General features: G+C 43.6%; 1 protein-coding gene across 2 annotated transcripts in view; it reads left to right on the forward strand.

Annotated features, from left to right (window-relative positions):
- The window catches only part of ARPC4 (actin related protein 2/3 complex subunit 4), a 32,085-nt gene that overhangs the window by 685 nt on the left and 13,777 nt on the right, over positions 1-17,623 (forward strand). The window contains exon 1 of one of the 2 annotated variants that reach the window (XM_056524714.1): positions 41-179. The exons of the other annotated variant lie outside the window; for it this stretch is intronic. Within the exon in view, the coding sequence (XP_056380689.1) occupies positions 177-179 (3 nt within the window). The 5' untranslated portion in view covers positions 41-176. Of the gene's footprint in view, positions 1-40; positions 180-17,623 lie in introns of those variants that run through there. 2 annotated transcript variants of the gene reach the window in all.

Raw genomic sequence — 17,623 nt, forward strand, 5'->3', positions numbered from 1 at the left:
CGAGTTTAGGCCATGGTTTGGGTATGTTTTGTTTAACGTAAAAGAAACTCGGCGCATTGTACTCCCCTAGTTTGGGAATGGTTTGGTCCGATGGCTGACTGTCTCTCTGTGAGGGGGAAGCGATCGACTGCGCAGGTGCAGAGCTGTCACTTCCGCTATCGGGAGATACCGGAGCGATGGTGAGTTAGTACGGGAGGTTCCCCGGTGTGTCACCGGACGGGCTAGGCGGGCGGCTATGACTTTGTTTACTCGGCGGGAAGTCGGGGGAGGTGTAGACGGGAGCTGTCACGACGAGGCCGCTGTCAGGGAGTGGGAGCGGCCCTGGAGTGGGTGAATCAACCGGTGGAGGGCGGAGGCCGTCCGGGGAATGTGCACGGGAGGGATGCCGGGGCTCCTGTGATGTGCTGTCCAGCCGTAGACGTGTGTGTATGGAGGCTTCATTGTGTGGGTGGTGGTCATACAGCGTCCTCTGCAGGGCTCACCCAGCATTGCACAATACTAGAGGTGCTGAGTGCAGCCAGGAAGTCATTGTGCTCCTCATCTGTGATCCGGGGGCCGCGTCTGGACTCATTGCCAGAAAACATTTACATTTACTCCTGTTTTATAAATCACACATCTATGTCCATTGCACAACTACAACTTCCAGCATGGCTGTGTGGGGATGTTGGGAGTTGTAGTTTTGCAATAGTCAGAGATCTCTGTATTTTACTGTTCTGCTCAAGTGATAGGGTCGCAAATTCTGTATTTTGCTGCCTATTTTCCTACCCTTTGAAGTCAGTGGTTAGCAAAATATGGCACGTGTGACCCTACCCCAGTGTTTCCCAACCAAGGTGCCTTTTCGGATGTCCGGGCATGTTGGGAGTTGTAGTTTTCCTTCGTCCTATCCTAAATGCAGCAATGTCACCCCAATAGAAAAGAGTGGATGTTCTTTTACTATATGTTCTCTATTGCCCCCAAAAGGATGTCTGATGCAGGTCCTGCCATAAACTGGTGGATCCAACATGGTGTCTCCACACCCATGTGCCTCCAGCTTTTGCAACAGCTGTAGGCACATTGTTTGGGAAACACTGATCCAGTAGGATCCAGAATTGGGGAGATGGAGCTCACCGGCGCCTTCTCCTGGTGATTACTAGTATTACTAGTGGGTGGAGAATGATATATCACGCCGTGCACTTTAAAGTTATTGGTCTGAAGACAAGTTGTCAGGTAGTCGGAGACGAATAAAGTTTTTGCGTATACCTGAAATGTTTGTTCTAGGAAGCTGTGTGTGAATGTGTGGTGCACGTATTCTGGGAGCTGTCATTCTGGATGTCGTGGGCCTTATTGAGCCTCGCTTGGTGTATGTGGGATTATAGATATTATAGATTACAGGGGGTTTACTAGCTTTAAAGGGGTACTCCGGTTGAAATTTTTTTTTCTAAAAACTGATGCCAGAAAGTTATACAGATATGTGCATTACTTCTATTTAAAAAAAAAAAGTACTCATCAGCTGCTGTATACTACAGAGGAAGTTGAGTTGTTCTTTCCAGTCTGACCACAGTGCTCTTTGCTGACACCTCTGTCCATGTCAGGAACTGTCCAGAGCAGCAGAGGTTTGCTATGGGGATTTGTTCCTGCTCTGGGCAGTTCCTGACACGGACAGAGGTGTCAGCAGAGAGCACTGGGGTCAGGCTGAAAAGAAATGGCGGAGGATGCATGGACATGTATTACACCAGGCATGATGGGAGTTGTAGTTTTGTAACAGCTTAAGAACCACTGATTGGGGATCACTGTTTTATATGCTCAGTCGTTCACTTCAACATTTTAGAGACATGTAAGGGTCCGTTCACACTACATTATTGCTGTCCATTTAACTTATACCTTTTATAGGAAATAACCTAAACATTTTATAGGAAATAACCTAAACCTAGTGCTTCAGTATGCCATATAGCAAAATCTGTTTTCTATTGACTGACTTTATAAATGTTATATATTAGTGTGTGTGTATTAATATACATATACTTTTTTTTGTGTACACAATACATTAGTTGACTGTTTTTGTAATGAAAATGGTGAAACAAAAGCGCAGTGTGAACCCAGTCCAATACTATTTTCCCCTGCCAATGGCCATTATAGTGCTTTACTAGGACAGCGTCCATTTGTTGAGATGACTCCTTTCTCATCAAAGGTTCTCCCTGAATGCCCTTGGGTCAGTCTATCACCATATCCAAAGGCTCTGATTGCTATCAGTGAATAGAAACATTCTTGTCTATTTCCAGATCTTCCAAGCATGTACAGAAGCCAATGCTTCTCGTAGCTGAGAGCTCTGTCCAGCCTAGACAGTAATCGTGCAATAGTTCACTCCAGGCTGTAACATTTTATGTTTTATGATATTAGGTGTTATCTGAACTAGGGATCGACCGATTATCAGTTTGGCCGATATTCACAATTTTTGACGGTATCGGCAATTACCTTGCCGATAATCCGATAATGTCCTGCCCCCACTGAACCGCTGCCCCCAGCACCGCACGCCGCCCCCATTGTCTCCCCTATCCCCGGTTTTATAATTACCTGTTCCCGGGTCCCATGCTACTTCTGGCTCCTGCTGCGTCCTGCGTTACGCTGTGCGCTGCTCAGCGCAGTGACGTCCTCAACGTGACGTCAACCTTAGTGCGCAGGACGGGAGCCAGAAGTAACGGAGACCTCGGACTCCGGGAACAGGTAATTATAAAACCGGGGATTGGGGAGGCAATGGGGCAGCGGGGGTAGGGGGGGGTTAGCGGCGGTGTGCGGTGCGATGCCGGGGTGGGGGGGATGGCTGGGGGGCAGCGGCGGTGGTTGGGAGGACCCCTGGACAGGCAGGGGGAGAGAAGCGGGTGGCGGTGGTGGTCTCTGATTCAGCCAAAGCTGCTGCAGTTAATTAATTTAAAGCGCCCACTTTAAATCAATGATCTGCAGCGGCTTCTTGGGGGGTGGAGAAATAGCCGATAACTTATACTGGAATATCAGTATAAGTTATCGGCCTGAAAGGCCACAGATTATCGTTATCTGCCCTAAAAAACCTTTATCGGTTGATCCCTAATCTGAACTCTTTTTTTTTTTTTTTTTTTTTTTTTTGGTGTATACTTCAGGCTGTAACATTGTAGCAAACCATCAGAACATATGTGGCTGGATACACTTATTGGCACAGTCTGGACTCCGCAGAGTGTTCAGTCAATACAGATTGTTTCCATTTACTGACCAGAAGCAGAGATGTTATCATTAGGTTGTATTAGAAAGTTTCAACGTTCTGTCCCCTTCTAGGTATACTTCTGCTTAGTGGCCCCAAGTGAAAAGGGGAATGTTTCCCAACCAGTGCGCCTTTAACAGTTGCAAAACTACAACTCCCAGCATGTCCGGACAGCTGAAGCTGGGAGTTGTAGTTTTGCAACAGCTGGAGGCACCCTTCTTTGGAAACAATGGAATAAGGCCACACTGCTGATCCCTGCTCAGTTAGGTGACCCTAGTTCTCAAAATGCCCCCCTGTGGGACCCTCGCCTATCTCGCATGTGTGGCAGGTTAAAATGTTGGGAATACCCCTTTAATATGACAGTCATTTATCTTTTCCTAACACAAATAGTCTAGGACTCTATTGGTTTTGCGGCTTTAGTATATAACCCCAATCCGGCACAGAACCACATCTATCACCATAGTCCAACAGACACCATTGTCTCCTAAAGAGGTCTATAAAGAAGCACTAACTCCAAATGTGAATAGTCATGTGGTATTCCAACCTTTACGGAATGACGTTGACATTTATGGCCTATCCACAGGCTGTGTAGACTCTTATAGAAGTAGATGAAGAGCTGAAAACATGCAGACCACCGCTGTATGTAACATTGGAGATGGGTGAGGGTCCCAGAGGGGCTACTCATATCTTAAAGCTTTTATGGCATATTATGTGGATATGGCACAAAGGTGGGGGTGACCCTTTAAAGTGTAACTCCAGTGGTGAAATGACTGCAGCACTGTGCACGACAATTGTTTTTTATAAATGATCTTTAGTTATAATGGCGCCTTTCCTCCTGCAGCTCTCTGCCACTCATAGCTGTGCGAAATCCATCTCCAGGGCCAGAGCCACTGCCATAGAATCACATTACGCTAGATTTCGCTATGAGTGTGGGGGGGGAGGGGTTAAAAAGCTCCAAACTCAAAAATGAAGATTAGAAATAAGTGTTATGCATAGTGCTGCACAATATTATTACAGTTACGCTTTAAATGTAGTATTACCTGCAGCCATACAGTATATGATTGTACCAGCTCAACCGCTGTGTCAGGGCATGCTGGGAGTCGTAGTTCTGCAACAAATGGAGAGCCATGGGTCAGGGGACACTCCTCTGTGGCATTTATTAAAGCTCTTCACTATGAGGAGGAGATGTGCGTGTTAGAATCCTTCGGATTTTTGCGTTCAAGGGGTACTCCGGTGGAATATTTTATTTTTTATTTATTTTTTAAATCAACTGTTGCCAGAAAGTTAAACAGATTTGTAAATTACTTCTATTAAAAAAATCTTTACTCTTCCAGTACTTTTTAGCAGCTGTATGCTACACAGGAAATTCTTTTCTTTTTGAATTTGTTTTTTTTGTCTTGTCCACAGTGCTCCCTGCTGACACCTCAGGAACTGTCCAGAGCAGCATAGGTTTGCTTTGGGGGAATTTCTCCTGCTCTGGACAGTTCCTGATCAGGTGTCAGCAGAGAGCACTGTGGACAAGACAACAAAGAAATTCAAAACAACAACAATTTCCTCTGTAGCATACAGCTGCTAAAAAGTACTGGAAGGGTAAAGATTTTTTAACAGAAGTAATTTACAAATCTGTTGATTTAAAAAAAAAAAGTTTTCCACCGGAGTACCCCTTTAATGTTTTTGCTCAGTATGGTAGCATTGGAGTGGCGCTAATCTTTAATGTCACCACACCTACTGGATCACCACCTTCTGCCATGGAGCCCTAGACCTGAATCTATTAAGCTTTTATCACATTTATTATTGATGCTGCAGCTTTCTCATTCCTATCTTGGATCAGCATTCCAGTCCATGCTTGGTGGATAGTATAAAAACATCAAGCTTAATTTAATCCTTAGTAAAAAAAAAAATTCCATACAAAAAGAAGAAAGTGCAACAAAGACGACGTGTTTCGGGAGACCCTTTTTCTCACTGTTCAGAAGAGACATTTTAATAAGGATTTAAAGGGAAAGTAATTACTTTATGGTCAGATGGAGACCTCACAGTCCTGATAATAAATAGGCCAGTGCTTCCCAAGAAGGGTGCCTTCAGCTGTTGCAAAACTGCAACTCCCAGTATGCCCGGACAGCCTTCGGCTGTCCGGGCATGCTGGGAGTTGTAGTTTTGTAACAGCTGAAGGCACCCTGGTTAGGAAACACTGGAGTAGGCTGCGGCAATGATGTTGCACCCTCTTTACTGTTTTTCTCTGTATCCAACATATATGGGGAAGGGGACTTGGACCCCTCTGTCTGGTATTGGGGGGGTAACTAATAGGTCAATTCAAATCTATGGAGTCCTGATGCTTGAATAGAGAATCTTCTCCAATTCCTTGTTGCTCTGGGTGGGGGACTTGGGAGGTGTTCAGATGGTATTCCATGCCGTGTCCAGGCTTGTCACATGCCCAGGAGCAAAACTCAGGAATCTTATCATAGTCATTGCATATGGATTGGTAAATTCCATAGCACGTCACCTCCACCTTGCTGGCTGAAAACCCCCGGTCATTTCTGGACAGTGAAGGAGGAGGAAATCGGAAGCTGAGATCGCGCTGTTGCAGAGAAGGTTCAAGGATACTGGTAGATAATGGAATAAGGCCACACTTCGGATCCCTGCTCAGTTAGGTGACCCTAGTTCTCAAAATGCCCCCCTGTGGGACCCTCGCCTATCTTTTTCTCACTGTTCAGAAGAGACATTTTAATAAGGATTTAAAGGGAAAGTAATTACTTTATGGAGTAGCTGTTTGATACACAAGATGACAACGACGTCTACATTTCAGGGTCTTGACCCCGAGGGTCGCAGCAGCTCTAGAAAGGATTATTAATATCCAGAAACGCATTGTGTGAATAGAATAAAAGAAATTTGGACTTCTACCAGTATCCTTGAACCTTCTCTGCAACAGCGCGATCTCAGCTTCCGATTTCCTCCTCCTTCACTGTCTCTTACACGCCGGTGGATCCAGCGTGGGAAGCCGCAGCAGTTGTCACATTAAGCCCACATCAGCGTTGTGCCTGGAATATGCACAACCTGACCAGGTGAGTGCGTTCCTCACTCACCCACATTATCCCATTTGTCTGGAAGATCGCACACAGAAGCGCTCTGTTGTTTTTTGGTCATTTCTGGAGGGATTTGTAAAGCTGTGTTCACACTGTGCTGCTCATGTTTCCTGGTGTGGAGCAGAGCTGTGGTTTTCAGTATATACTCAAGTTTAAGCTGAGGCCCCTAATTTCACCCCAACAACCCAGGAAAAGTTATTGACTTGACTATAAGCCTAGGGTGGGAAATACATCATCCCCCCCCCCCCCCCATGTCATCATCCAGACCCCTGTCATTTTCACCCCTGTCATTTTCGCCCCCCCCCCCCCCCCCTTCATCATCACTGCCTGTCAATCCCTTTCAGTGGTCTTCAACCTGCGGACCTCCAGATTTTGCAAAACTACAACTCCCAGCATGCCCGGGTCGGCACCAGACTAGGGACATTGCCTTGACGATGACGCACAGGGACGTCTGCTGCGCACGGACGCCCCTGTGCGTTGTCGTCAAGGCAACGCCACTAGGCCGGGGCCGGCCCGGAATGGAGAAGAGGGCCTCCCGGTGAAAATGGACAGCCTGGAACGACTAACCCTCCCCACCGGACGGTCCCTGCAGCATAGATGGCCCGGACTGGCTCACCCTTCCTTCCCACCGAGGGGAGGTGAGTAGAAAACTAAAGGGGGGGGGGGGGGTCTGGATGATGACAAAGGCTGCAGTGGTCTTCAACCTGTGGACGTTCAGATGTTTCAAAACTACAACTCCCTCTGTCCGGGCATGCTGGGAGTTGTAGTTTTTGCAACATCTGGAGGTCCGCAGGTTGAAGACCACTGAGAAGGGATTGACAGGCGGAGAGTTCACTCGCCAAGGGGGCGTTTTCAGCACGAAAAATCATGCTGAAAAACTCGGCTTATACTCGAGTATATACGGTAGTTTATTTTCACGCAGTACAGTTTGTATTTAAGCTTAAATACTTTATAATTTGGTGTAGGGGACTTAAAGTTACTTAAAGGGTAACTCCCCTGGATTTTTAAATCAACTGGTGTCAGAAAGTTAAACAGATTTGTAAATTACTTCTATTTAAAAATCTTAATCCTTCCAATACTTATACAGCAGCTGATACTACAGAGGAAGTTCTTTTCTTTTTGAGTTTCCTTTCAGTCTGACCACAGTGCTCAGTGCTGACACCTCTGTCCATGTCAGGGACTGTCCAGAGCAGGAGAGGTTTGCTATGGGGATTTGCTCCTGTGGTCAGACAGAAAAGAAAGGAACTTCCTGCGGAGCATACAGCAGCTGATAAGTACTGGAAGGATTAGGATTTTAAAATAGAAGTAATTTACAAATCTGTTTAACTTTCTGGCACCAGTTGACTAAAAAAAAAAAGTTTTCCAGTGGAGTACCCCTTTAATGCCTTATACTCCAGTCACGTCCAAATCAGCGCCCAATACTTTTATACTTGAGTGCATTCACACATACAGTATGAGTATGTAAATAAACCCTTTTTGATGCACCTCATTTTTTGGGGGTTTGCCCATATCATGCATACTTTCCTTCACTAGTTCTACAGAGTCACTTCCATGCGGGTCGTTACTGTAACTGGGTCACATGATCACAAGCCTGACCCCCAGTAAATCACAATGTTTAATGTGTAAGAGGAAGTGGTCAGTCCTTGCTCAGCTGACTTCCTGTGAACTACAGTATGACATCATTATCAGATCTCTTCTAGCAGCTTACACACCCCCTCCCTTCCCAGGTATATCTGTATACTGCTGCAGCAGCTATCTCTATGGGATCAGGAGTCATTCGTCTCCCGGTATTCTATCTCTATGGGATCTGCAGTCATTTGTCTCCCGGTATTCAGCTTTTTTTAGTATTCAGCTTTTTTTAGTAGTTTTTGGTGCGATTTTCCCAAAATTGCTGCGAAATGGTGCTGTTTTGGCTTATTCATTCAAATTGCTGTAAAAGGCTTGATATTTTCTGTGAATTGGGAAAATCACAGCCAAATGCAGTAAAAACAGAAAAAATGGAAAGGAAAACTGTAGTGGTATATAACTTGTCCCCTCTCCTTTATGGGGCTACTGCAGTGTGCAGGAAGGGGGTGTTTCTGTCCCCAGCATGACGCAGTGGCCGACACACTCTCCCCCATATATCCCATATACATGGAGGGGGCGTGTCCGTCACTGCGTCATGCGGGGACAAAACGCTCCCTTTATGCGCACTGCACCTCAATAGGGACTAAAGGTTAAATTTATCCTCATGGCCATAATTCTCTAAAAAGAAGAGGATTATTGAGTATGTTGGGCTTCACCTTTTGACTCAGGGAGCTAAGCAGCGCCAGATGTGTCTGGCAGCGGCTTTCACCAGTTAGAATACTAACTTTGCCCAGCAGTGTGTGTACGTAGGGGATCAGGAGAGAGAGCTCTTGGTCGAAAGCTGTCTGAAATGTATGCCCAGCTTAAAGGGGTCTTCCAGGAATTTTTTTTATTTGACTATGCTACAGGGGCTGTAAAGTTAGTGTTGTTCATAATATAGTGTCTGTACCTGTGTGTGATGGTTTTCTCACAATTCTGTGATTTTCACTCCAATATTTATTTTTAACAGCATACAAAATGACTGTTGTCTCAGATTTTTCCCAGCTTGCAATGCGGCCGAGACCTGTAGGCACCCTGATTGAAAACCACAGGTCTTTTGAATGGATGCAGCTCATTTATGTTTTAATGGGTGGGGTGTCTGATGTGTGGGAGGGAGGAAAATGGAATTATGGGATTTGTAGTCAAAAGAAGAAAACTGAAAAACAGGGAATAACAGTTCACAAAAAGCTAGCCACAGTGTTATGGTAATCTCATGACATAGCCATTTAGCCCCAAGACAAGTGCAGATCCTTCCTAAGCATGTCCATTACTGTCTGCCAGGTACGTACTAAAATCACCTTATGGTGGATAACCCCTTTAAGCTAGAAGGTGCCAATGAATCCTCTGAAAGGCTGGGTGCACACTATGGGGGGAGATTTATCAAAACCTGTCCAAAGGAAAAGTTGCTGATTGCCCATAGCAACCAATCAAAAAATTTCCTCTTTCATGATTAACAAGGCCTCTGAAAAATGAAAGAAGCGATCTGATTGGTTGCTATGGGCAACTGGGCAACTTTTACCTCTGGACAAGTTTTGATAAATCTCCCCCTGTATGTTTTTGCTGCCCTTAAAGGGGTATTCCAGGAAAAAAAAATTTTTTATATATCAACTGGCTCCAGAAAGTTAAACAGATTTGTAAATGACTTCTATTAAAAAATCTTAATCCTTCCAATAATTATCAGCTGCGGAAGTTGAGTTGTTGTTTTCTGTCTGGTAACAGTGCTCTCTGCTGACATCTCTGCTTGTCTCGGGAACTGCACAGAGTAGAAGAGGTTTGCTATGGGGATTTGCTTCTACACTGGACAGTTCCTGAGACAGGTGTCATCAGAGAGCACTTAGACAGAAAAGAAGAACTCAACTTCAGCAGCTCATAAGTACTGAAAAGATTAAGATTTTTTAATAGAAGTAATTTACAAATCTGTTTAACTCTCTGGAGCCAGTTGAGAGATATATATATATATATATATGTTTTTTCCTGGATAATCCCTTTAACTGTGCCCCATCATTTTTTGGTGGTCTCCCATGTCGCTCAATTAGAAATAAATAAAAAATAGTGCACCGTGTAAACACACATTTGTTTGTTGCGCGCAAATTTGTAACGTTTTACAATGTGGCTTATTGCGCAAAAAAAAAAAATAAAAAAAAAAAAAAATATATATATATATATATATATATATATATATATATATATATATACACATACTGACTATTGCAGAGCGTTCTTTTGGAAAAAGTGCTCTATTAAAGTCAATTTTAGTTGGCTTATTATCTGCAAATCTTTTCGCAAATATACACCAGCCCGGACATGACTTAGCTTTTTGGTGTGTGTAGAAAAATTGCAAAGGGGAAAACCGTAGAAAATGGTGAAATTTCAGGAAATGTGTACCAAAAATCGTTCAATTAGACCAAGACGGGTGGCTCCAGCTGTTGCAAAACTACAACTTTTTCCAAGACGGGTGGCTCCAGCTGTTGCAAAGCTACTACTTTTTCCAAGACGGGTGGCTCCAGCTGTTGCAAAACTACAACTTTTTCCAAGACGGGTGGCTCCAGCTGTTGCAAAACTACAACTTTTTCCAAGACGGGTGGCTCCAGCTGTTGCAAAACTACAACTTTTTCCAAGACGGGTGGCTCCAGCTGTTGCAAAACTACAACTTTTTCCAAGACGGGTGGCTCCAGCTGTTGCAAAGCTACTACTTTTTCCAAGACGGGTGGCTCCAGCTGTTGCAAAACTACAACTACCAGCGTGCCCGGACAGCCGTTGGCTGTCCGGGCATGCTGGTAGTTGTAGTTTTGCAACTGGCCTTACATTGGCAATGATAAATTCCCCCCATATGCATATCTTTCCTTTATAACAGATCACATGATCCATCACAAACACTCAGCAATGTTCTATCTCTGATAGCCCCTCATTTCTGTAGATTGGGGGTCTATTCAGTAGATGTCACAGGTTATAGAGCTGGAATCATACCCGGTACCGGTCGGCCAGGCTGATGTGTAGGGGGTTTACTGAGATCTCCTTTTAGGCATCTTTTTCCCATTAGGTAACACATGGGATTCAAATGAAAGAAGAAAAAACCGTTTCCATTCCAGCTCGTATACTCACGCTCCAGAAATAGAACAGTGCGGTCACATTAGTGCTGAGGCTCGGCAGGAGCGCGAGGCTTTGTTTTGCAGGAAAGGTGCATTTTTATATCAAGGATTTTTCCCTTTTTTTTGTTTGCTACTGGGGTTTAATGCAATCTATTCTTCTCTATCGCCCTTTCCCCCCCGAATTAATGCTAATATTGACTGTAGTGTTTTCTAATGGAATCTCCTACAAGGGTCCTCAGCCCCCATGATCCCTACTGTATCTCGCATGACATCAGCAGATTATTTTAGGGACTATCCCCAGGAAGACTTTCAGCAGACAGTGGGAGCTAGAAGAACATGGACCTCTAGGAAATGCGCCGTCTCCATAGGCGGTAATGTAGATTCCACAGAAAGGAATATGTCAGTTCTTTCTGTGGAGGTTGGAATTTTAATTTCTGCGGCGGAAGTGCACCGTGCAGCAGAATTCCGTTAAACAATGGGACTCTGCTGTAACGGAATTTCCCAGTAGAATTTTTCAGAAAAATGTGAACAAAGCCTAAAAGAAAAACCGGCAGCCGGTTTATCCGCAGTAAATCCAATACACCGGGTTCAAGTGCGGGTGATCCAGATTTCAATGAAGTACCCGTATACGCAGTCCAGAGGGTATATTACTCGGCATTGCTAAACTGGAAGTAACCGGTTTTGTGCAATGGAGGTGGGACCCTGCATATCCAGCATCCCTGCCGCTATCCCATCTGCACCAATATGCCCACTTACCTCATGAATAGCCATGACACCACCTTTGCCCATGTAGGCACGAGGTAGGCGGGTATATGGGAGCAGAGGGGATGGTGGCAGAGACGCTGGTTGTGTTGTGTTCCGCAAAACTGGCCATTTCCAGATTAGTAATGTTGGCTAATACTCCCTGTATCTCCAGAACTGGACCGCAGATCTAGGCAAGTGATACCTCATTGTAATCCGATTCACTCACACTATAACCCCATGTATTGGGTTTAGTGTCACTTTCCCTTTGGGGCCACTTGGCATGTAAATGGGCTAGTGAACAGCAGACTACAAAATGCTTGTACATGCATTAAAATACTTATCAGCCAATAGTAACAAGATCATTTTTTTAAATAGCAGCAACATATTCCACAGCACTGTACAGAGTTTTTCTTCACTCAAATTATGAAATTAAAGGGGTACTCCTGTTTAACTTTCTGGCACCAGTGGATTAAAAAGAAAAAAAAAATGTTTTCCGCTGGAAGGGCTGCATGATCGATCCAATGAATGGCTTCTGCGGCCCAGGATGCATCCGATTGAGGAGTGTGAAGGCTCCGGAAAACAGGCGCTGAATCATACGTCAGTGGGGCGCCGGTACTGATCACACTGATTTGACTTGTCTTTTGTCACAGATTCTGCGCAAAAACAGTTTGCTTATACATACGCTAACGTTTTTTTTATTTTTTATCCTACATTCCAATCTGCACAGACACAATAGGCCTCTACCATATGTAGATCTGTGGGGAATTTTTCACACATCCACAGCAGAAATCTCCCAGCAGTGTTCAGTCTTGAATTTGCTTTGTGGCTGATTTGCCTTTGGTAGGTCCATAATGTGTGAATGTACCCCTATAATGCTGTTATGCTTTATCATCTGATGGTTAGGCATCAGATTGGTTGTCCTGAGGACCGCAGATCAGCTTTTATCCTGTCTCCTGGTTTACTCTTAAAGGGGTACTCCCGTGGAAAACTTTTTTTTTTTTTATCAACTGTTGCCAGAAAGTTAAACAGATTTGTAAATTACTTCTATTAAAAAAATCTTAATCTTTCCAGTAATTTTTTGGGTCTGTATACTACAGAGGAAATGGTTTTCTTTTTGGAACACAGAGCTCTCTGCTTACATCATGACCACAGTGCTTTCTGCTGACATCTCTGGCCATTTTAGGAACTGTCCAGAGCAGCATATGTTTGCTATGGGGATTTTTTCCTACTCTGGACAGAGATGTCAGCAGAGAGCTCTGTGCTTGTGATGACAGCAGAGAGCACTGTGGTCATGTCAGCAGAGAGCTCTGTTTTCCAAAAAGAAAACCATTTCCTCTGTAGTATACAGACCCAAAAATAACTGGAAAGATTAAGATTTTTTAATACAAGTAATTTACAAATCTGTTTTAACTTTCAGGCATCAGTTGATTTAAAAAAAAAAATGTTTTCCACCAGAGTAGTCCAGTCCTGAAAAACTTATCCCCTATCCTAGGGATAGGGGATAAGTTTCAGATCGCAGGGGGACCAAGCGCTGGGGCCCCCCACAATCTCCTGTACAGGCACCCGGCTCGCTGGACAGAGAACGTGTGTTGACCATGGCACCTAGCGGCGGCCGACACCCCCCCTCAATACATCGCTATGGCAGAGCCAGAATCTTAAAGGAAAACTGTAGTGGTATATAACTTATCCCCTCTCCTTTATGGGGCTGCAGGGGATACGGAGGGGGCGTGTCCATCGCTGCGTCATGCGGGGATGAAATGCTCCCTTCCTGCGGGCTGCTGGGCCCCGTACGGGAAATTACGGGGAGGTCCCAGTGGTCGGACTCCGCACGAACTGAAACTTATCCCCTATGCTTAGGATAGGGGATAAGTTTTTCCTGACTGGAGATCTCCTTTAAATAGATCTTTAGTCTCCAGTCAGCGTTTTTAGGACTTGCTGGGAATTGTAGTTTTGCAACAGTTGGAGAGCCAGAGGTCAAAGGTCACTACCCTAAAGTTTAGGTTTGCATAGTGAGAACATCCACGTTCATCAGATAAGTGACCGACAGAGTAACTGGCTTTCAAAGTCATTGGTGGTAAAAAAAAAAAAGTAGCTCTCCGCTCTGAGGTCCAGCTGAAGACTGCGTTCAGTGGATCACTATGTTAGGACATCTCTGAAGGTTTTTGTCATCCATGCTCCTTAAAGGGGTATTCCAGGCAAAACTCTTTTTATATATATCAACTGGCTCCGGAAAGTTAAACAGATTTGTAAATTTACTTCTATTAAAAAAATCTTAATCCTTCCAATAGTTATTAGCTTCTGAAGTTTTCTGTCTAACTGCTCAATGATGATGTCACATCCCGGGAGCTGTGCATGATGGGAGAATATCCCCATAGGAGCTGGACAGCTCCGGGACGTGAGTCATCAGAGAGCAGTTAGACAGAAAACAGCAACTCAACTTCAGAAGCTAATAACTATTGGAAGGATTAAGATTTTTTGATAGAAGTAATTTACAAATCTGTTTAACTTTCCGGAGCCAGTTGATATATATAAAAAAAAAGTTTTTGCCTGGAATACCCCTTTAAGGGTCTATTCACACGTACAGGATCCTGCGCAGATTTGATGCAGGATTTCAAGCCGTGTTCAGTCATTGAGTTTACATTGAAATCTGCAGCAGAAAATCCTGCGCATCAAATCTGCACAGAATACTGTACGTGTGAATAGACCCTTAAGGTAGGTTCACACATACAGGATCCTGTGCAGGATTTGTAACTGCAGATTAGAAGCTGTGATCAGTCATTTAGTTTACATTCAAATCCTGCGCATCAAATCTGCGTACGCGTGAACGTACCCAAAAGCAGTGTTTCCCAACCAGGGTGGCTCCAGCTGTTGCAAAACTAAAACTCCCAACATGCTCGGACAGCCAACGGCTGTCCGAGCATGTTGGGAGTTGTAGTTTTGCAACCCCGGTTGGGAAACCATGCCTTAAAGGGATGTCTGCTGGATGACTCCTTCTCAGGAATGCTCCTAACAATCAGCTGATCACCACAGATCCACCTACTAAAACCCTGGAGACCAGCTGATATCTCCACGAACAACTGCAAGAATATAATTTTAAAGCATATTATTTATCTGTTGTTGAGGAAATATATTCCATGTTGATGGCCAGCGAAAAAATCCCAGACTCCCTTCTAGAGATGAGCGAAGTTACAGTGATTCGATTCGTCACGAACTTCTCGGCTCGGCAGTTGATGACTTTTCCTGCATAAACTAGTTCAGCTTTCAGGTGCTCCGGCAGGCTGGAAAAGGTGGATACAGTCCTAGGAAAGAGTCTCCAGCCCACCCGAGCACCTGAAAGCTGAACTAATTTATCCAGGCTAAAGACATCAACTGCCGAGCCGAGAAGTTTGTGACGAATGGAATCACTGTAACTTCATCTACTTACTTCCTCTTGTTTTAGAGGATCTAAAAATATTCTTACTAGAACTTTCTCTAAAATGATTTTAATAGAGTGCTTCCCCTTAAAATTTTTTATTTATTTATAATTAATATTTTTGTTCTGTCCATTAATAAGACAGAAAAGAAACTTCTAGTTCAAAGTTTTTTTTTTGTTTTTTTTTAATTGGTCCTAGTCTGATCGCTTCTCTTTCCGCTTTGTGTCTGTGACGATTCCATAGACGTAAATTGTAAGTCTGTCCAGGTCTCACAGAGTCGGGAGAGGATGCGCTAAGCCCACGCTTCTTGTGATCAGTCGGGGGTCTAGTCCTCAGACGAAGACCTATAAAAACTTTTGATATGTCTCTATGACCTACCAAAAATATACAACACTAAGAAGCAGTAGGTTGAATGTCAGTGGAAGTGAGCGGATAATGATTAACTTGCTGTGATTCTACCTCCTAGATCTAACAAAAGGTAATGGATGTATTGACTTGCTAGATAGCCAGCAGGGTGTGTACGGACACGTGTGCTTGATAACACAATACTCCACCATCACAGCCCATAATACTCCATTCTTTTCCTCTGCATGAGAGATGGGGAACAAGAAGCAGAGATAAGACCACCCCTCCCCCCAAACATAAAGTGATCTGCAGTAATAATGCTTTACTTATACAGACAACGCACAAGGGAAGAAGATTATTATGTAAACTCTATAGTGTTATGCAAGTGTATCCCCTATTGTATGTATGGGCATTAGTTTGAGATCGACCGATTATCGGTTTGGCCTATATTATCGGCCAAAATTCACGATTTTGGACGTTATCGGCAATTACCTTGCCGATAATGCCTCCCCCATCCCCGGTTTTATAATGACCTGTTCCTGGGGTCCGCACTACTTCTGGCTCCTGTGGTGTCCTGTGTTACGCTGTGCAATGACGAGTGACGTCCTCAACTCGACATCACCATCAGTGCGCACAGTGACAGCTCAGGACGCCGCCGGAGCCAGAAGTAGCACAGACCCCGGGAACAGGTAATTATAAAACCGGGGATGGGGGAGGCAATGGGACAGCGGCGGTGGTTGGACTAAGGACGAAATCAATGATCTGCAGCGGCTTTTTCGGGGGTGGGGGTGGAGAAATGGCCGATAACTTATACCGATATTCAGGTATAAGTTATTGGCTATCGGCCTGAAAGTCCACAGATTATCGGTATCAGCCCTAAAAAATCGATATCGGTCGATCCCTAATAAATAAATATATATATATATATATATATATATATATATATATATATATTTACACATACACACACACACACACACAACAACCAATCAGAGTCACTTATAATTGAATAATGTGTCTAAATGACAACAGGTTTATTGAACATATAAGAAAAAACAGTTACATACAGTATAAAAAGTGGATTGGCAAGAGAAATGCAGCATCAATACAGTGATATCATCGGCCCTGCCCACAATCTAGCAAATAGAGGTATGTGTAGGTAGGTCACAGCTTATAGCGGCAAACATAAATATAAATAAAAGTACATATAAAGTGTCACGGCACACTATTGCACTAAGGGGTATGGGATGACTTATCCACCCTATGTACTCAAGTGAGAGTAAGGGGCCAAATAAATAAAGTGACAAGTACATGTAAGTAAACCATATAAAATACAGACCTAATGAACTATTGGCAAAGTACAAGATGGTGGCAGAAGTCGGGATAGCGCCACTCCAAGGCACGTTTGAGTACATCACCTTCTTCTGTATTGATGCTGCATTTCTCTTGCCAATCCACTTTTTATACTGTAGGTAACTTTGTTTTCTTATATGTTCGATAAACTTGTTGTCATAATCATTTACTTGTAGATAGGAGTCTGAATGATAATTTTTAGTTATTCAAGTGATCTTCAAAAAAAGCCACATAACTAAATATAGTTAGCAGTATATACCAATTTTTCTTTCTGCAGTACTCCCTTAAAGGGGTACTCCCATTGAAAACTTTTTTTATTTTTTTTTAAATCAACTGGTGCCAGAAAGTTAAACAGATTTGTAAATCACTTCTTTAAAAAAAAAATCTTAATCCTTCCAGTACTTTTTAGGGGCCGTATACTAAAGAGAAATCCAAAAAATAAATGCATTTCCTCTGATATCATGACCACAGTGCTCTCTGCTGACCTCTGCTGTCCATTTTAGGAACTGTCCAGAGCAGGAGAAAATCCACATACCATAGCAAACATATGCTGCTCTAGACAGTTCCTAAAATGGACAGCAGAGGTCAGCAGAGAGCACTGTGGTCATGATATCAGAGGAAATGCATTTATTTTTTGGATTTCTCTTTAGTATACAGCCCCTAAAAAGTACTGTAAGGATTAAGATTTTTTAATAGAAGTAATTTACAAATCTGTTTAACTTTCTGGCACCAGTTGATTTAAAAAAAAAAAAATCTTCCACGGGAGTACCTCTATAAAATATTCTA

This window comes from Hyla sarda, chromosome 6, assembly GCF_029499605.1.
Source record: "Hyla sarda isolate aHylSar1 chromosome 6, aHylSar1.hap1, whole genome shotgun sequence".
In the NCBI taxonomy this organism is placed as follows: domain Eukaryota; kingdom Metazoa; phylum Chordata; class Amphibia; order Anura; family Hylidae; genus Hyla; species Hyla sarda.